At 39.1% G+C, this 18,923-nt stretch overlaps 1 protein-coding gene across 1 annotated transcript in view; it reads left to right on the top strand.

Annotated features, from left to right (window-relative positions):
• Positions 1 to 419: 419 nt before the first annotated feature.
• Positions 420 to 18,923, top strand: part of GRHL2 (grainyhead like transcription factor 2) — a 57,350-nt gene continuing 38,846 nt past the window's right edge. Inside the window, exons 1-6 of the mRNA XM_054633439.2 lie at positions 420 to 532; positions 5,742 to 5,931; positions 8,863 to 8,930; positions 10,496 to 10,880; positions 13,399 to 13,451; positions 16,656 to 16,812. Coding sequence (XP_054489414.2) covers positions 420 to 532; positions 5,742 to 5,931; positions 8,863 to 8,930; positions 10,496 to 10,880; positions 13,399 to 13,451; positions 16,656 to 16,812 — 966 coding nt within the window. The remainder of the gene's footprint in view (positions 533 to 5,741; positions 5,932 to 8,862; positions 8,931 to 10,495; positions 10,881 to 13,398; positions 13,452 to 16,655; positions 16,813 to 18,923) is intronic.

The raw sequence follows: 18,923 nt of genomic DNA, 5'->3' as shown, positions 1-18,923 counted from the left end.
TAGTTTTCTGAAGGTAGTAAACTTGGGCCAAAACAAACAGTAGACTCTTTGAAACAAATGATTTAAAGTGCTAGGACTACCTTTGATTTATACTTCAGGCAGAAGTTTATGATCTGGAATCTGAAGTTTAACTTATGCAGCTTCTGTGGGATCTGTCCTGCATTTTAAATGGTCATAGTACTTCATTTTGTGCCTATGAATTCATATGTATGTGCATTAATTTTAAGACAAATTGCATGAACATCTGTTCTAGATCTCTTTTATAGTTGTCTTACAGCTGAACTAAGATTTGTGTAAATGTAAAATAAACTTACAGAGGGTTTGAGAACTACTGAAATATTTGTACGTGATCATACTCTGACCTTCTTACTGGTGTCAAAACTGGAGTGGGAACTTCTGCTCTATTTTCTGGTTCTTGGATGTGTCTGGAGCATGCTCCTGTACCTTTTGTCACACCAAAGGAAACATGGGTGTTTTACAAGTTCACCATTTCTTTGACTTTGCACTGGAGGAAAGACCACAGTGCACCGTGGTGTGTGATGCATGTCTGTGTGCAACAGAAGTGGTCCCTTTGCTAGAATCTTGTTTTAGATTTTGTTTCTCCCAGCATTTGCAGATTAGAGACAGTTGCCCTGGTCACCTTCTTATCATGGAACTAACAAGGAGCTTATGATAAATATCCTATGACCTTGATGTGCTGGGCTGGGAACAAGGGTGATGTGAGTCTGTCTTGCCTTTTCTAGTTATTTGACTAGTGCCAAAATTTCTGGATGTTTTATAACATCTGTATGGACCAAAGCCTTGTATCCCTTCTCCTGAAGGAACAGTTTGCAGATGATGTGTGCCTGGTGCTCTTTTGTCTCACCTGTGTAAGAATGGGCAGGCTGAGGCCTGGGCTGAAACCTGGGAACTGGAGCCTCTCCCATTCTCCTGCCTCACACACATTGCTTGTGTGTTCCCATCTGGCACCTAGCCTCTGCAGGGAGGGGAAAGTCTTCCTGCATTGTCACAGGGTGAAGAAGTCTGCAGGTATATTCATGGAGCAGCTTGATTGTAACTTTGTTTTTTTAAGAACAAATGCAATGTCAAAAAAAAAAAAAAAAGAAAATAAAAAGAAATGAAAAAACCAAACAAAACAACACCCCACAGTTAAAAATGGAAATGCCTGGGCTGGGTGCCCACCTTGGCAGTTTAAACAATCTGCTTTGGATTTCAGGGTTGAATTTCCTGAGCAAGGCAAAAGATGTGGGGCAGGTAGGAAGAGGCTTTCTTTCCCACTAGTTCCAACTGGATCAGGTTGTAATGCTGAGCATATGATGCAGCAGGATGCATATGTACTTGATGCAGCACGGCTGCCTGAGTCTGCTTTATGTTCAGTGGCAGATACAGCTGAGAAGTTGAGGGCTGCTTGAGCTTTGCAAATTCAAAAGAAAGCTCTTGAGCATCAAAACTGGTTTTGAGAGACTGGCAGGCAGCACACCTTGTTTCTGAATAGAAAGGAAGCTCTGGTCACCAAGCCTTTTACCACTGTTCACAAGTGTGTTAATGGGCAGTTCTGATTCATTGTGAGCTAATTCGCAAATTGCATCAAGTTGGGTGAGAATTTGCCTGTAGTAGGATTTTGTAGCCCCAAGGGCTGGCTCTTGTATGTTCATTATCTTTAATCCGAGGAAGAGCTTGAAAGGCTGGCCTTTTCCATTTAGCATTATTGATGTTAAGTGCAATGTACCTTTCCAATTTACATTGCAGTAACTGAAATGAAACTAAGTTTTGGATATCTTTGTATTTATATGCTACACTTGTACAGATTTTATGAAATTCTATATTCTTAATTGTAAAAAAGTTCAAAAAAATTACTGTAACTGCTGTTAATTTGGAAAAATTATGTATGTCTTATGAAAACACACAAATCACTTTGGATGGTAAGAACAGGAAAATCTCTACTAAGCAGTGGAGGGAAAAAAAGATTTTGCAAAATAAAGGCCGTCTGAAGTTTTAGTTTTGACATAAATGCTCCCGTGTCAGAGCAATCTGGCTCCTAGCTAGACCATTGCCCAGAAAATACCTTTCATTCTTGCACACTTACTACTGTTTGACATAATACAATGGAAACATTTTGCATTCATGAGGAGCTCAAGTGGTAGCTTGAAAGGAAACATTTACTTTTTAGATACCAAGTATCCTAATTCTTCATCTCTTTCTCCACGATAAAACGAGGATGTGCTTTCAGCTCGTACCAGTGTGTCCCGCACAGCTGAGTTCTGGTTAGCACACATCCTGACTCCCAGATAGAGGGGTGGTGGGCTGGCCCGGGTGAGGAATGGGCACAGCAGGCGTTGCTCTTGTTCTCTGCTCTTTTGCAGGTTTTTAGGTGTGGCTGGGGCTACAGTAGGTATTTGCTGGTGTGGTTGGTCAGGTTGAGTGGGAGTCTTTCAACCTTGGCCTATCTTTTTTCCTTAAGTGTGCAGTTCTTGGTGGATGTGTTCACTGATGGATTTTCAACTTTTGATAAGATTCAAAGATCGATGGATCTACTAACTGCAGGTTGCAAGTTAGGCTTTTCTTTCCACTGGGATGGTCAGGGCAGCTCTACAGTGGGATTGCTGTTACTTGTAGGTGTCACCCTTTGTCTTCCGCACGGTCCAGGTACCACCAGAATCACTTTCCTCCCTAGCACCTGCCAGCTGTCATCAGTTGCACAGCTGGAACAGCTGGGGCTGCCCTGGCATGGAAGTATGACTGACAAGACCAGGGAGCTTATCCGTGTGGAGTCTCACTTAGGATGCTGGGTTTTCTTGGTGTATATTAAAATACACTGTATTTATCTCCTCTGGTTATGGAGGATTTTGCTCTGTCACATTTAGCTGAAATTGTCCAAGGAGGTTCAGCAGTTGTGCAAAAAGGAAAGGGAATGTGTGTGCATACACGAGTCTCATTTCTTCAGAGAAACTCTTCCTCTCATCCAAACGGCCTTATTTAATAGAGAAGTTTTCTTTAAGTGGGCCCAATTGTTTTGGCTGACTACTTTGGCTATAATCTTTGAAATGATTGACTATGTTAAGTCATGATAATTAGCTCTGACCATTAACCTCCTGCAGAGCTGATTACAGGGATAGGGGTGATGAGGAAGTTTTTTATTTTTCTTAGTGCTATTGTTTCAGTCTGTTTGCAGAGTAAACACAATGAGTGTGGCAGTTGATTATGCTGCAGACCATCTCTCAAAGCAGAGGAGACAGATACTTTGCTTTCAAATGTGAAAACCTGAGTTTTAGAAAAAAAACATGTCTGAAGAGATGTTGGGAAGGCTCTAAGTCTATGCACTTGTGCCTTTCCAGCCATCCCAACTGCTTACTTACTGAGTTGCTGTTTCTAGAGCATTTATTCCCTTTGCTTTGGCTTCTCCCCAAGACAATCAGATATGCACCTCTGTGAGACTGCACTCTGGTCATTGCTTTAAGATCATCTTGGCTAAGTTAGAGCAACAGAGATTGACTCCTCCCCTCCAGCATTTTTACAGACAAGCACAGCCCAAGTCATAAAAGGTGTATTTTTAAAGGGATCTTGCTGTCTGACTGTAGTGCTCATAAATCAGTTATGACTGTTGCACACTGTGAGTGCTCAGAACAAAAGGCAGTTATTGATTTTAAGGGAAGATTGCTACAGGAGGAAGGGTGAGTGGGATTTTGTGCGTTGCAATGGGCAGCAGCCCATGTGGTGAAGCAGCCCAGATTTAGCTGAAGGGGAGCTTTGTTGAGGAAAGGAGAATCCTTGCTTGGAATAATTGCATCTGAGCCAGGGAGAATTGACTACTCCAGAGTGGAAACAGGTCCTCAGCTATCTTTGGCACAAACAGCAGGGCTGTTGCAAATCTGATTTAAGTTGCTAACAATAAGGTATTGAAAAGGCAGGCAGACCTAGCAGTTGCCTCTGTATTTCCTTAGACTGCTAGTTTATGCTCAGCTACACTTGCTGAAGCAAACCTGTAACAACACAAATGTATATGTGAAAACAAGAGGGACAAAAATCTTCAGCCAAAGGCCAGGCAGAAGTGTTGTCAATAACAAAAAAACAACCAAACAAAAAGGTAGTTTCCAAAAATCCAGTTACTTTATATGAAAGGAAAATAGAACCGGTACTGTAACTGTAAAAATACTGGCTGTATTTTCTGATATGAAGCTATGAAATGCTCTCTTCCCCCCCAGAGCTCATAAAATTGTGCTCTGTGTACCAGATGGATTATTTTGTTTTTCATTAAATAAAGAAACTTGTAAACAGTGCTCTGTACCATAGAGATTATAATCTCTACCACCCGCCTTCTTCTTCCTTAAGCACTGGAGCACCAACTTTGCAGGTTGGATTTGCACCACAGCAGAGATCTGGTGCTACCCCAAGGTGCTGGTCACTGCAGCTTGGGGCCAGGCAAGGCATGCTCCCAGCATCTGAGAGCATTTACTGGGTTCAGTTGTGCTTTTATCAAATCCTATTTCGGAAAACAAATAAAAGTCTTGTTTGCACAGTTTAAATGCCACTTTCTGTGCAACAGCAGCAGTTGGTTGGGTTAGATCTGTGGAGCTGGCACTGGTGCAGGTAAGGCAGAACAGAAAGAGGAGGCTGACTACTAAACTGGCTTTTATGTGGAAGATGGCAAAAAGTGTTTTATGAAAGTCACCAGGAATAACTACTAGTTTACCATTTGGTATATTTAGTTATAATACCATCTCTGCAAGTTTCACATTTGTAAGGTGTAATGTGTTAAAAGTTTTGTTGTCATAATTCTAAGTTGAGCCACAGTTCTTGATAGTGCTCTTGTAACACCCATGAAGCAGCACACTCCTCACTCCACTATTTCCCATGCCTAATCTGTTTGCCTACTATCTTATGCAACCTTTTTTTAATGCAGTTGTTTTATCAATAAGTTTATTGAACAGTTTGCAAAAGCAGGTGCTATTATCTTCATTTGTGTTTCCATTATACTGGAAATTTCAGCCATAGCTGCGGTGCGGTAGCTTCTCATGCAGTATGCACAGGCACAGGTCAGTTTGCACCACTTCCAGGCTGGAGGAAACTGCTTTGGCTGCAAATGCCACTCACTGATGGTCTTGTGTGTGTTACCATGGGTTTGTAATTAGATGCAGTGAGTGATAAAGTGTGCATTGAGACCAAATATGTTTACTTCTGTCCCATCCACTGGACCTATTGCTCATGTCCTGGTACAAAAAACTTCTCTGAAATTACTGACAAGTTGCATTCTGAAAGCAGAGAATAGCTTAATTTTAAGGTGTACCCACTTAATAAATACTGAACTATACTCTGTTTAGGTGAACCCTAGATTAGTATTAGATGCTTTTTCTTGTTTTTCATTCATGTCTTATGTCAGTTAAATGTCACATATTTTTCCCTAATCAAGTGTACACATAGCAAGAATACTGGGGCAGAATGTTCTTATATTGTTGCTTCATTTTTTTCCAAATAGTTTTAAAATATTTTTGTAACTCTATTTGTATATTAGCAAAAATAAATTTGAATTATTATCACAAGATCTGCGCGCAATTGAATTATTTTTTTTTTTAAGTACTGAAGATAGCTAATACTGATAAATATTTATGTCACCAAGTGTAATACAGAGACACTTGCTTGATGTAATCATATAACTTTAATTGAGCTATTTGATGTTCTTTACCATGCCTTGTGAATAAAGTAACCCCTTCTGGATCACAATTTTATTCTTCCTGTCTATGCAGTAACAAGCGGCTTGTGGCCTTAGTGCCAAATGACACTTCATTCAACACCAGACGAGCCTACACCAGTGAAGATGAAGCCTGGAAGTCGTATTTGGAGAATCCCCTAACAGCAGCTACCAAGGCTATGATGAGCATAAATGGTGATGAGGACAGTGCTGCTGCTCTTGGCCTATTGTATGACTATTATAAAGTAGGTAATTCTGTCATTATCCCTCCCTGCTGCACTAGCAGGGACCACTCTAAGAGGCAACAAAAGAACCGGTTTTCAAAGAAAAAAGTCACTGCATCTTCTTTTCTCTCTAATGTTCCCATCATGCACCCATTATTTATAGAAAGCCTGTCTGAAACTGTTTTGATGTATTTAATTCTGGAGAGAAAAAAACAATCTCAGAATTCCCATATTAAATTTTATACCATGGTTTTTTTTTTTTTTTTTTTTTGAGCATAGTGTTCTTCCTTTGCAAGGACATTGGATGATACTTGAAATACTTAAGTGTAAAAGGGGAGGCCTTGTCCATCTGTGCATTTGTCTGCTTTTCTGGTTCATTCCACACATGTTTTAGTTTGCTCTTTAACTGGGGTATCTCTCATCTGACAATTTCCCATGTTATTTTTGTTTGTATAATGATTGCAGTAGGCTGTATACAAACATACAGTGAGGGCTAACCCTTGCACTGGCAGTTTGCAGGACAGAAATGAAGCTGGACACAGAGCCAGAGATCTAAGTCAGTTTACAGGAAAAGCACTGATGTAGCTTCAGTTTGTCATGTTCTAAACCCAGGGCTTTACATACAATTTTAGTAAATTTTTTTTTTAAATATATATATATATTTCATAGTGTTTAAATAAAGCTATGTTTGAAATTTTTGCTGAAAGCAGAGGAGACTCCTAGAGAATGCATCTCTATGTAATGCAAAAATGTCATTCTGAAGCCCATGCTGACCCCTTGGTACTCTGCAAACAGAATCAGTGTTGCCTCCCAAGCACTAGAGTGTGAAATTCATTTCACTGCAACTGTCTCCATACCCCTGAAATCAGTTATGGCTGCCTTGGACAGATGATCTTCTGTGAAAGCCAGCACAGTGATGCCAGGTCCCCTTGTAATTCCTGAAGAAGTAACAGGAATGGGAATTAAAAACCTATTCTTTTAGTATTTATTAGTATAAATGCTTTAATGAATGGACTCCTCTTTTTAATCTCTGTGACATTAATTGAGTGTTCAGGAGAAGGGATTGTAGGGAAGATGCCATATACCAACCTTATGGTTAAATATTGTTTTAATTGCTTTGCTGATTATATTCCTTGCTTTTGTGTGTTGTTGTCAGTAGAGAAAACTGTTCCCAGTGAGAAAGAACAAAAGGTCCTTTTCTCTGCTTGACATAGTTACCACAGTGCCAGAGTCTTTGAAATTAATATGGATTCATAAAATTCAGGATGTCTATGAGCATCTGGAGTATTGGCTTCTGTCTTAGTAATACCTTTGTATGTAGCAGTTCATTAATCTGATGGATTTTTGTAATAAAACCAGAAAATTGCCCTTTTCCTTCTCAAAACCATGTTCTAAAAGACATATCTGCTCCTTGTTCCAGGTAGTTGCTAAAGTCTTGGGGTTCAGATGGAATAAGGTGGGATTAACATCTCAAAACCATTTCCAGCATTCAATCATATCTATTTTTGTCTTAAATAGGGATAAAATGATAAGTCTTGTTGATACTCCCAAACACAAACTTAAAACTTAACCTCTGTGCTGTAATGGGGAAGTGTAGAGGACTTCCAATGCACGAGACTCTTGAATTGTCCTTATTTATAATCTGGCTCATCAGCTGTAACGTGCTGGATAATATTTTTGAATTACTGTGTCCAGTCAATAGGAATTATTTGAATTTAACTGTCTGAGTTTTTTTAACTTTTCCTTGTAGTGATATTTTACCTAAACATAGAACATCATTCAGAGAAAAATACATAATCTTAAAAGGGGAATCAGCATATGTAAACTGTGGCTTTTATCCCAGTTCAAAAAAATAAATGAAAATGGTTTTTTAGCCAGCAGGATGCTTAATATGAAAGGGGGATGATCCTAAAAGAAAGAACAGCTCTGCACAGAGCTCTGTGACTGTGCTGCTCTCTTGCAGTTATTGTTGATGTTATCATTGGCTACTGGAGTGCACTGTAATACTTTTTTTCCTCTAAAGTCAAATATTTTTCTAATGTTTCTTTAAAATATTTAAAAGTAAAAAGCACGGCTTTAGCCCATTCGTAGGTCTATTCTTGCTCTTTAATCCTGAGTTAATTGCTGCAATGGAGTGGATATGTCTTGTGCAAAAAATAGAAGTCTTAGCTCCCAAATTAATGGCTCAGCAAAAAAAGAAAAATATGGTCATGGCAGCAACTTTTCCCTTAGTGATTTTATATCTGTGCTGGTGTCAGGACACTGGTGTGTAGGAATACAAATCTTTAAAGTCGCTTGATGTCAGTTCTGAGTCTGTCAAGGGCCAGATTTGTCTGGGTTTTTACCTCTCATAGCTATTGATGCAGTCAGCAAAGCAGAAGTCAGTGTTTCTGATGACATACCAGCATGCCCTGACCTGTCCCCATACTAAGAAAGGGAAAGATCCACAAACTTTAAGTGTGAGTCCTGCACTCTCCAGGCTTCTCTCTAACAGGAGGACTTACCTGGCGCTTATGGTTTAATTGAAAAGCCTTTTTTGTCTGAGCTAAAATGGTCTCAGTGTACAGCTCATCAAGGTATCCTATCTTCCTTCTCATCTTGTTGTATTCGGTGAAAAGTGTGTGTGTGTGTTTTTGGAATAATATGAGCTTTGATTTTGAGATAGCTTGGCCTAGCTTGATATTCAAAAGATAGGACATAAAGAAGAGTGCTTTGCTGCTAACTGGTGTGCCCAAGAACTAGAAAAGAAAGAAATTCCTATTTTTTTTTTTTTGTCTTTGGAAATTTTCTTTCTGTTCACAGTCAGTCATCCAAAGAAAAACAGCTCTGGCATCTGTGAACTAGACAACACTGATAGAGTTACATTTTTCTAGTTGTTGCTGTAGAGCAGTCTGAAGCTGCAAATGCCTGACAGTTGCATTTACCTGACCCCATGCCTGGTGTTGTTCTCAGGTTCCCAGAGATAAAAGGCTGTTGTCTCTTAACAAAGTGAGTGATAATCAAGAAGACCAAGATAAAAGGTACAGTATTATTCAAAATCATATACCCAGCTACTGAAAGTGTTGATCAGTTGTGAACTGAAGGAACTGTGAGAGCCTGAGGCGTTGATGGTTTTCTTTCAAAAGTTAAAAGAATGAAGGCTGTTTTGGGAAGCACATTTTACTCCTTTTTACTTTCAATTGATTAGAAAAAATGGATGGTATTCTCAAACATGCAGTTTGGAAGGTAGCTGAGAGTTTCACTCCTTGTTTGTGTTTGGTGGTGTTGTTTTGCTGCTTCTGCTGAGATTAGTAAAATCAGATTATCTTGACAGTTGGCTATTGGCTTTTTTTTCTTTGTTTTCTTGTTGTAGGGCAAAAAGTGAGTAGTTTGGCCTCAGTAATCTCATTTATAGAGTCTTATTTAACATAATTTAAGATCTACCCAGGAAATAAAGTAACTCTTAAAATAATTTGCTTAGAATGTTTTTCTCACTCCTCTCAGATTTCAGCTTTTCTCTGTAGGCTAAAAGTGACTCGAGTCAAAGGAAGCTGCCTCCTACTATTAAAAGAAAAAAAAGAGTGTATATTTTTTTAGAAACAAAGAAGTTTTTACATACTGGAAGTATCTCCATAAAATTATGACAGAGATGAGCTATGTAAGGTTTATTTCAATGTAGCTAATTTGTGACAGCCTTAGATGGTCTCCACTAGCTGTTCATAAGGTGATTGTTTCAGTAGGTAGTAGTATAAATTTACTGTTTCAAAACAGGCTATGAACTGGTTTTTGGACAGTTTTTCTTGTGCAAACCAGAGAAATTCCTGATGTTCAGTTCCTAAACTGAGTGTGATTGACAAAATTTGCCTTCAGTGGAAAGCCAAGAGAGAGGAACTGGGCACTGGGTAGTGTCAGAGCATTTCTCCTGGGTTGAAAACAAAGCAATGTTATACCTACTGCAAGTTCTATGAGTTAACAGTTTTATGTCAGTGTAACTACTATCAGCAGTCAGATTGCTTTCAACAGCAACTGTGGGTAGATGTGGGAATGCTGCTGAGGTTACTTTGCAGCCACTATAGTTACTGATCTACTCTGCTACAATGGAATTCCTGGGCTTGCTCTTTTAGAACAGCACTGCTACCAGAGTTAAGCAAACAGTAGTGGCCTGTCAACAGCCTGAAAGAGCATGCCATCTGTGTATGAATTTTGCTGTTGATATTCTGCCTATTTCATGTGCAAAATATCTACTGTGAGTAATCCATGCCCTGCCTTACTCTTCATTCTTATTTTGTGTCTAAAGGCTGTTGTACTGCTGGATTGATTTTGCATCCAAATTATAAGCTAAGGCAAGAGCAACCCTAAATACCCAGAATTTATTGTAACCAGTCAAATCAAATGTATTATCTTTCTCCATTTGTTAAAGAGCTCTGGACCTCTGCTTGCCTCAGAATTTCTTTTGCCTAGTATTTGTTAATGTATTACTTCTTATGGCAGTGGCTTATCAGAATTGAAAAATCTCCTTCCCTGACATTTAAGACCATTAAGCTATTTAAGAAGGAGATTTCCTCTATCAGGACAGTTCATAACATCTTTTGGTTTTGTCTCACAGAAATTGTCTTAATACCACGGAAGCTCAGAATAACTTAAGTGGGGGAGAGAACCGTGTGCAAGTCCTGAAGACAGTGCCAGTTAACCTTTCCTTGAACCAAGATCCTTTGGAGTCATCCAAAAGGGAATACAACACAAATGTGTCTGGGAGCTCAACACCCATCACAGGGTCTGCAGTGACTGTGGTTAAAGCAGAGGAATTCACCCCTGTTTTTATGACCCCACAAACACACTATGCAAGAGGAGAAAATGAGGAGCACCGAGGTGTTATCTTTGAACCATACGAAGTGTCCAACATTGCTCCCCACACAAATTATCTTAAAGATGATCAGCGCAGTACTCCTGACAGTACCTACAGTGACACCTTCAAAGATGGAGGAACAGAAGTAAGTTTTTCACCTCAAATTAGCTTCTAAGAATGCAATAAAAAGCTGTAAACAAGATAACGATATTTGAGCTTGTAAACAAGATAAGGAAATTTGAACTGTCCACAAGTGCCATTAGAAGAATAGTGATGCTTGTTTCAACAAATTAATTTCTGCTTCTTGCTGTGTTTCCATCAGTCTGTGCTCTGATTAAAGGGGAGCATCATGAGGCATTTCAGAAGACAATTTTAAAGATGTTTATTGAAAATTCTGAGAATAATAAGCACTGATTTTTTTTTTTGTTGTTGTTGTCTTTGGGGATATTGTGTCAAGTAGAAGATAGCTGTTATTCTGAAAGAAGTTTTATTTACCATTAACAAGATCTACCTTCAGAATAGTAAGAAATAGCCACTTTGTAACAGGGAAATTCTAGATGTTCTTTTGAAAATGCAAATGAGTAGCAGCAGCCTCTGCTGCTGGATAAAAACCCAAGTAATTTATTCAGAAGCTGTTTGTTGCACTAAGCTCTTTTCTGTAACACAAGCAAGTGAGAAAAGGTAGAAGAATTAGACTAATAGAGGGGAACAGAGAATTTACCAGGCAAGGAACAACTGTGTGTATATGTACAGGAATGAGGAGAAAAAAGGCAAGGAGAGCTCCTTCTAACTATTTTACAGTTATGCTACAACCAAAGTAATTTTACAGGCAGCTTTAGTATGATGAGTACCCTCTGGCTGCTTTTCCCTGCTGCAGAATAAGGCAAGCAAGCTGGAATTGTAGAAAGGTAAAGACAATTTAAAGCTAACAGTACCTCCGCAAATAATTAGAGATATTAGATGGTAAAACTCCCCTAGGATTTTTATCCTCCCAACTCTACAAAATTGTAAACATAACAAAAGTACAAGGCAAGCTACATTAAGGCTGAACTGCCCTGATTTAGTACATGAGAAATTTACTGTGTGTTTGTGTAGTATAGAAAAGTCCATTGTCTCCATAAGGGACACAGATCCAGGATGTCTGGAGGTGAAATTTGTTTTCAGATAAAGAACACATGTAGGTCAACTAAATAAATAAAGAATGAAGAAATCTAGCTTCCCATTGTAAAATCAGTAGGACCAAACCTTGGATTAGAAACACTGTTCTGCATTATCAAACAATATTAGTTTGGCAGTTTTTATGTGTTACTGGGAAATGGCTCTTATGGTACCATACCCATGGCTTTCCCTGTGGTGCTCGAGCAGAGTGATTCCATTCCTTTGGTTTGTTCTGGGACATGATGTTGAGAGGTTCCCAAGCATCTGCCCTGTGCAGAGAGCTGTGAAACATGCAAAGTTGTTAAATTTGGATGTAAAAAGAAACTTTACATCTACATATTGGCTTTGCATCCCAAATTTTGTGTTATAGTAACTTTGTTACATGTTTTTTTGTAATATATTGTTATATGTTTTTAAAATGATTGGTTAATAACAGGGTGCAGTATTTGCCATCTAGGATTTCTCTGCAGTCTATGGAGAAAGAATCAGTTCAAATCTGCTTGCCAAAACTGGATGGAGGGGTTTTCTAAGTGCATTCACTCCTCTCCATCTTCACCTCCCTTATTAATTCTACAAAGGACACTGGACAATTAACTTTATGTCCCCAGCCTTAGTTGTTGGGGAGATGTGTGCCAGTGTTGGTGGCCTTCTAGCCCCAAGGGTTCACGTGCATGTGGCATGGGAGCAGTCAGAACTTTGCCACCCTGCTCAGCCTCACTCAGCACCGAGCCTGTCCCTTTGTTTTTCTCAACTGCCCAAACCCCAGGATGTGCTTAGCCTGGCTGTGCTCTGACTGCTCTTCCAGTCACTGTTGTGTAGGCACAGCTGGATGGAGCATGTGTGGGGAAACCATAAGGTAAAATGTCAAAACATACCAAAAGAAACTTAGGCAAAGTTAGTGTTTAGAGGTAGGAAGGCAGTTGTTCTTACTAGTTTTCCTGAGTGCTTGCCAAGTATTTCCTAAGTACGGGTGAGAATGACTGGGTTTGGATTTGGTCTAATACTTACTCAATTTTCAAACACATTATAATACATATTTAGGAATGCTTTCAAAGCATGTATGAAGTGACTTAGTTGTATTGTACTGAAGGAGTGCTAAGCTTTTATAGATTGCTGTGGTAGTGGACACTTTGGTCAATCGCTTGCTGTGTTCTTTGTAACAATTATAAATATGCTGTCACTATTATAAATATGCTGTTCTAATCTCTTTCATTTTTTTGTTTAGCTGTGCTTAGTTTGTTAGTTCTCTATAGTATAAACAAGTTCTTTGACGTTAGGTACCAAAAAAACCTACAACATCATTGTATGTTTTTTACAATGCCAACCTCTTAACTTATATATAAAATGTGACTAGCTTATTAATATCCACTCTAGTTTTTAGGTATTTTGAGTTTTAAAGGGTTGATTTTTTTTCTGAGTTTATCTTTAAATAAACATAGTTGCACTTTTGTTGGTATTTGCATTTTGATTTTATCCAAGAGTATTTAATTGGTCTTATTTTTCAGAAGTATCGGAGTGTGTCAGTGGGGGCTGAAGAATATATTTATGAACAAACAAGGTATGGCATGAGCTTTGCAGTGTGCTGACTGGCATCAGGCAGGAATGTATTGAGGAGTAGCTGCCTGTGTCCACTTCCCGCCCTTCCTTTCTTCCCCCTGGGGTACCTGCAGGGCTCCCTTAATGCTGCCAAGCATTATTCTCCCCTTTTTCTCCTGCTCAGTCTCCTCTCATCTAGCTCTTAGATCTGGATAGTTTATGTCTTCATCTGTTGCCTTCCCTCAGCATTGCTTTAAACTCATAATTCCTCTGAAGCCCCCCTGCCCAAGGTATGCAAGATGAAAACTGTTGAGAGGTTCCCCTGGTAAAAGAGTATGGCTTTGACAACCAGCTCATAAAAAATCTTTTCAGGGTGACAGAATGCACAAGTCAAATGTCCAGGATAGTTAAAAAAGCTTCAAGAAAAAGTTTCAAAAATTAAAGTTTGAAAAGAATACTGTTCTGCCTAAGCACAGAAGAATGTGCATGCAGCATGGGCAAACACTGTAGAGTCCCTTTGTCTAGGAAAGACTGCAATCACTAAAGATTTTAAACTGATGCTTTATTTCATACTTATGAATGAATGGTTCTGTTTATATCTGAGAGATTACTCTCACTTTAGAGTCAGGAACATGCCTATGTAGTTTTTGTGGATTAGGCATATGGCCCTGACTGTGGTGAAGGCTCCTTAGAGCTTGATATTTTTCCTGAAGAATGTTAAAACAATCATTAACTGCCATGAGCTCAGAACTGAATCATTATTTAGACAGAAGATATGAAACTGATATTTAGCAAAGACTTCTCGCTTACTACACTGAACATTTGTAAATGTTCAGTAAAATTGAATCCTGAAGCATTGGTGTTGTTAACAAATTTCACACATTTAAGTCTTTCATGCTATGGCCCAGGTTACCTTAAGAATGAAAGAAAACTTTAAGAAAACTCCCAGGAAAGATGTATTTAGTTTACCTGGAAGTGGAAGGCTCAGAAATGAGAATTTCAGATTGAAAAAAGAAGTGATGAATATGCAAGTAATTATTGCTAGAAGATCTTTTAGTGACTACACAGGGGTTTAGTTGAGACTCATGGTGAGGTTCATAATAGTATTATAATAATTCAGTGACTGCAATAGGTTTTAAGAGTGAGAGTAATCCTCCTGCTATAGGGCATGCTTTCCTTGCCAACTGAAAACGAGAAGAAAACTCTGAAATGGCACTACACAGAGGCTCCAAAACTGGCCAAGTGCAATGTGTCTGGGATTTACATTTTTTGACTGAAACATACAGAATGCCAGGGAACAGAAGACCAGCCTGTGGCAGACTGCAGGCAGTTCTGTTCAGACATTGTGTGTGTCTGACTTTGATCATTCTAAGCCCTTCTCAGCACACATCCCTGTTAGTTCTTCTGTCTGGTGTGAGGTTTTGAGGCACGTTTCGCAGGACACTCAGTGTGCTTTGATGTGTGTTATGAAGTGGTCTTGAGCACAAAATCTGCAGTCCTTACGTGTGATGCTAAATCAAGGCTGTGCCCCTACCTCTAAAAGTGGTGCAGCCAGATGGATGCTGGTTCTGCAGCACTGCTGGTACAGCTCTTCCAGTCCACTCAGACAGGTCCACACTTGCCAGTGTTGGCAGTGCCTCTGTCCCCCTTGCACACAGGACAGGGGCTGTGCCAGCACACCCCGCAGCACAGGGGACAGCGGTGCCTTGTGCTGCTTTCCCACTGCGTGCAGGAGCCTTCATGGTGGCCCCGGCTGCCCTGTGTGGAAGCACCAGTGCTGCCATTGGTGGGTTGGACAGGTATAGACGAGTGTTTGCTTATTACCTTAGTTTTGCTTTGACTTGTAACTTTTAAGCAATTAGAGAAATGATTGGACTTCAATTTATAAGCTAAGAAGAACTTATAAGTTGTCTTCATTTGATTGAATGATTGCAGCTAAACTGAATAATTGATACTAAGCTGATGAAGCTCCTTTTGGATGGAAAGACTGGATCTGTTGGGTTTTTTCTACCTTCTCTTCAAGTGGGGATTTAAATGTAATTATTAGTTACGTGTTTTGTTGTGGGTTTTTTTCCATTGGATAGTTAAAATATCTTTTGTTTTCCCTTTATTTCTATATCGCTATGGCAGCGATGATTATCACTATGATGATCTAGAGTATTTGCTTGAATTAGAAAGTTAGGGATACACTGTTGTTTTGGACCAACATATTCCTCCTTTTTGGTTCTGCTCTGGCACTGCTTAAATACTTTTCTGAATTAGAACCTTTGTGAAAATGCTTCCACTGTATCTCCAGTTCATGAGTACTTTGCATTAAGGTTCCTATGCAGTTTGAAATTTTTTTTTTACAAGATCAATGTTATTTTAATGTAAGAGAATGTGAGGAGCTGCAGGCATCATTTTTATTGGATTATTGTTCAAGCCCATTATTGGAGGTGGTGGCTGAAGAGGCTCAGTGAGAATTGTTTCCAGCTAACAGTTCACTAGTTAATGGAGCCTTAACTTTTCATGGTTTGAGAAGTGCTTTGAAGTTGGAAAGTTCTTCTGTGAAGGAGGGTCTTTTTAAAACCTAAAATTTCAACACAAGAGCTGTTTTTGCCTGACATTTTTCTAAAGGGAGGTTACTTGATTGAAGATAAAGCTAAATGTAGGCACTTCATTCAGTGTGACTAATTTTGAAAAGAAAGCTTATAAAAACCTTGATTTGCATGTTGTCTTTGCACAAATGAACTTACTGTCCATTCTCTTTGTATTCCTTCTTTGAACTGTGCTGAAAGTAGCAGTTGGACTTTCCATTCTTTCTGTCCATCTTTCACAACATGTTTTATTCTAGTTGGGTTTTAAAAAAAACTATTTATTTATTTCTCTTTCTGCAACTTTCTTCTAAGTTTAAATGTCCGTGGAGTTGATGATTTTCTGCAAATCATACTGAATCCCCTTTTGGTAATTGACACTCTCATTGTGAGGTACACAGTCTCATAATTCATAATGGTTCCTTTCAGAGATAGTACCTTTGATCCAAGAAACTTGCAGTCCAGATAGTTTTACGCTTGATTGCGGGATCTGATGAAGTCAAAAAAAGAAAATTGCAATTTTAAATTGCTATGTCACAGTTGCCTGGAATTTTGTTATTAGCTCCTTATGCCTTATTCAATGCAATAATTACATAATAAAAAAGGGGAAAGTGATATGGATTTTGTGGATGTTTCTCTCCTTGTCTTTTCAGCAGCACTTTTCAGTACACACTAGAAGCTACCAAGTCTCTGCGTCAGAAGCAAGGGGAAGGACCCATGACCTACTTGAACAAAGGACAGTTCTACGCCATCACCCTGAGCGAGACGGGTGACAACAAATGCTTCCGGCATCCCATCAGCAAAGTCAGGGTATAGTCACATTTCTTTCCTAGATGGGAATGTAGCTCTGCAGATAGTTGTGGTTGTGGTTGATTGGCTTTTAATTTAAATTTTTTTGGGGGGGGGAGGAAGGACAGAGCAAGCTTATTCTCATGCTCAATGTAAAGGTGAGATAACACCTTATTGATGGTAACAAATGTTTTGCTGTCCAGTTTTTTCAGAGTGTGATCTTATGAGTTAATGATAGCCTCAGTTTATGGTTTGGCAGAATGGTGGTTACACAGACACTACACTTAACACTGGTGAACTTATTGCCGTGAATAAAGCAAAGAAGTTCAAGATCTGCCACATGTACTTTGTGTAGTCCATCTTTACTCACTGGTGCATGTCATCAGCTGCTTTCCAGTGCATTTCAGAGAAAACGTGAAGAGTTGAGTCCATCCTTTGTGACATAAATTTTAAATAATTTTCATTGTCTAAGTGTGAGCTTTCACTTGACATTCACACAGAAGTGTAACAAAATGAATTATTTGCATCTTAGATTCTATGCATAGAACTGTAACTTGTGTATTCAGCAACATCTACCTGGTGAATGAGCCTCCTGATTTCCTTGGTAATGCTTTTGAGTTGATAAATCCTAACCCAGTAACTTTGGAATGAAAAATGAGCCCTGTAAATTTTACCTTGAAGCTGTCAGGGCTGCGTATGTATGAAGCCACAAAAATGTTTCCATCCAAATACATGAACTTCTCTAAAAATGTTGTGACTTTAGTCAAAGGAAGCAACGAAAGTCAACGTGAGCAGTGAAGCAAACAACAACCTATATGTTTCTATCATACATGAAGTTTAGAGAGACTCTTCCTAAACAGAGGCAATGATTTGGAAACCTGAATTAGCAGTTAATTTTTAGCCTGGTTTCCTTGAGACATGAGGCTATTGGCTGAATCTGATGCAAGACTGCTCTGTTGCTGTACAATCTCTTTCCCTGCCACCCATTCCTTCCCATTTTGTGGTTCCAGCTCTAGCACTTGTAGAGCTGAAACAGGAGTCAGGAGGTACTGGTCTGACTGAAAACCAGTCCTCATATACTTGGTTCAGTGCACTGCCACACAAGTTTTGAAGCTGTGGCAGCAGAAGGGTGGAAATTATAAAGGAGAGGTGAGATTGCATCCTTCTGGAGGATGTAGTTGACAGAAGATTGTGAAACTGTGTGCAACTTTCACAATCATGTTCTGTTTGCCAGGGCTCTACTCAAGTGACTGTTGAATTTATTGCTGATTCCATCCAAAGCTAACAGAGGGGCAAGAGGTTTTGAAGGTATTAAACCTCTACAAGTTCCCTGTAAGTGGTTAATAAAAACATTAGTGCTGTCCTTGGTGGAAATGCCAATCTGCATGGCCAGTTCTGGTTAGTGCCTCAGCTGGCCAGCCACACACACCTGGTGCCCAGCCAGTATATACAGGCATAACCCAGGACTCCTCCATGGTGTGTACTGCCTCGTGCCATGGAGAAGAAGATGTGGTGATGGTGGTCACCTTTTATAGGTGGAATGCAGAAGGTCACAGAGTGCATGAAGGATTGTGATGGTGGTTTTTGGAGGGACACAGATGATGAATCAATTGTAATCTACCTCCTTGGCTTATAAAGCAGCTCGATAGTGATTTTTTGTGCCTACTGTCTCAGGGTGAAAATGAACATTCAAAAGTGAAGTTTTTTTTCTCTGGTTTATTTTCACTTAATTTTAATTGGTATGATCATTCTTCCGTTGTTTTGTGTTGTTTTGCTTGCCTACAGCAGGGCTTATTCAAAAAGCCTATATTGCTTGTGTAAAATTTTGCATAAAAATTCAATCTGTTTCCTTTGAATCACAATTTAACAAAGTGAATTCAGAACATGAATTGAAAACCTCAGTAAAATTCAGTTACACTGAATTTGTTATTAAACACATATGTATAAGAGTCCTGCTCCCAAAAAGAGTATTTGTGTATACTAAATTGAAAATGTCTTGCCTTTAGCCAGTGAAGGTGACTTTTTAAAACTAAGAATATGATTAATTTTTATTTGGACTATCAAGAACATAATCCTGGATTTTGCATTATTTTACAACTACATTTCTTTTGTCCTGGGTTTTTAAGTACACT

The sequence above is a fragment of the Agelaius phoeniceus genome, chromosome 1, assembly GCF_051311805.1.
Source record: "Agelaius phoeniceus isolate bAgePho1 chromosome 1, bAgePho1.hap1, whole genome shotgun sequence".
Classification (NCBI taxonomy): domain Eukaryota; kingdom Metazoa; phylum Chordata; class Aves; order Passeriformes; family Icteridae; genus Agelaius; species Agelaius phoeniceus.
The sequence above is the reverse complement of the archived record's forward strand: the minus strand, read 5'-3'. Positions and strand labels throughout refer to the sequence as shown.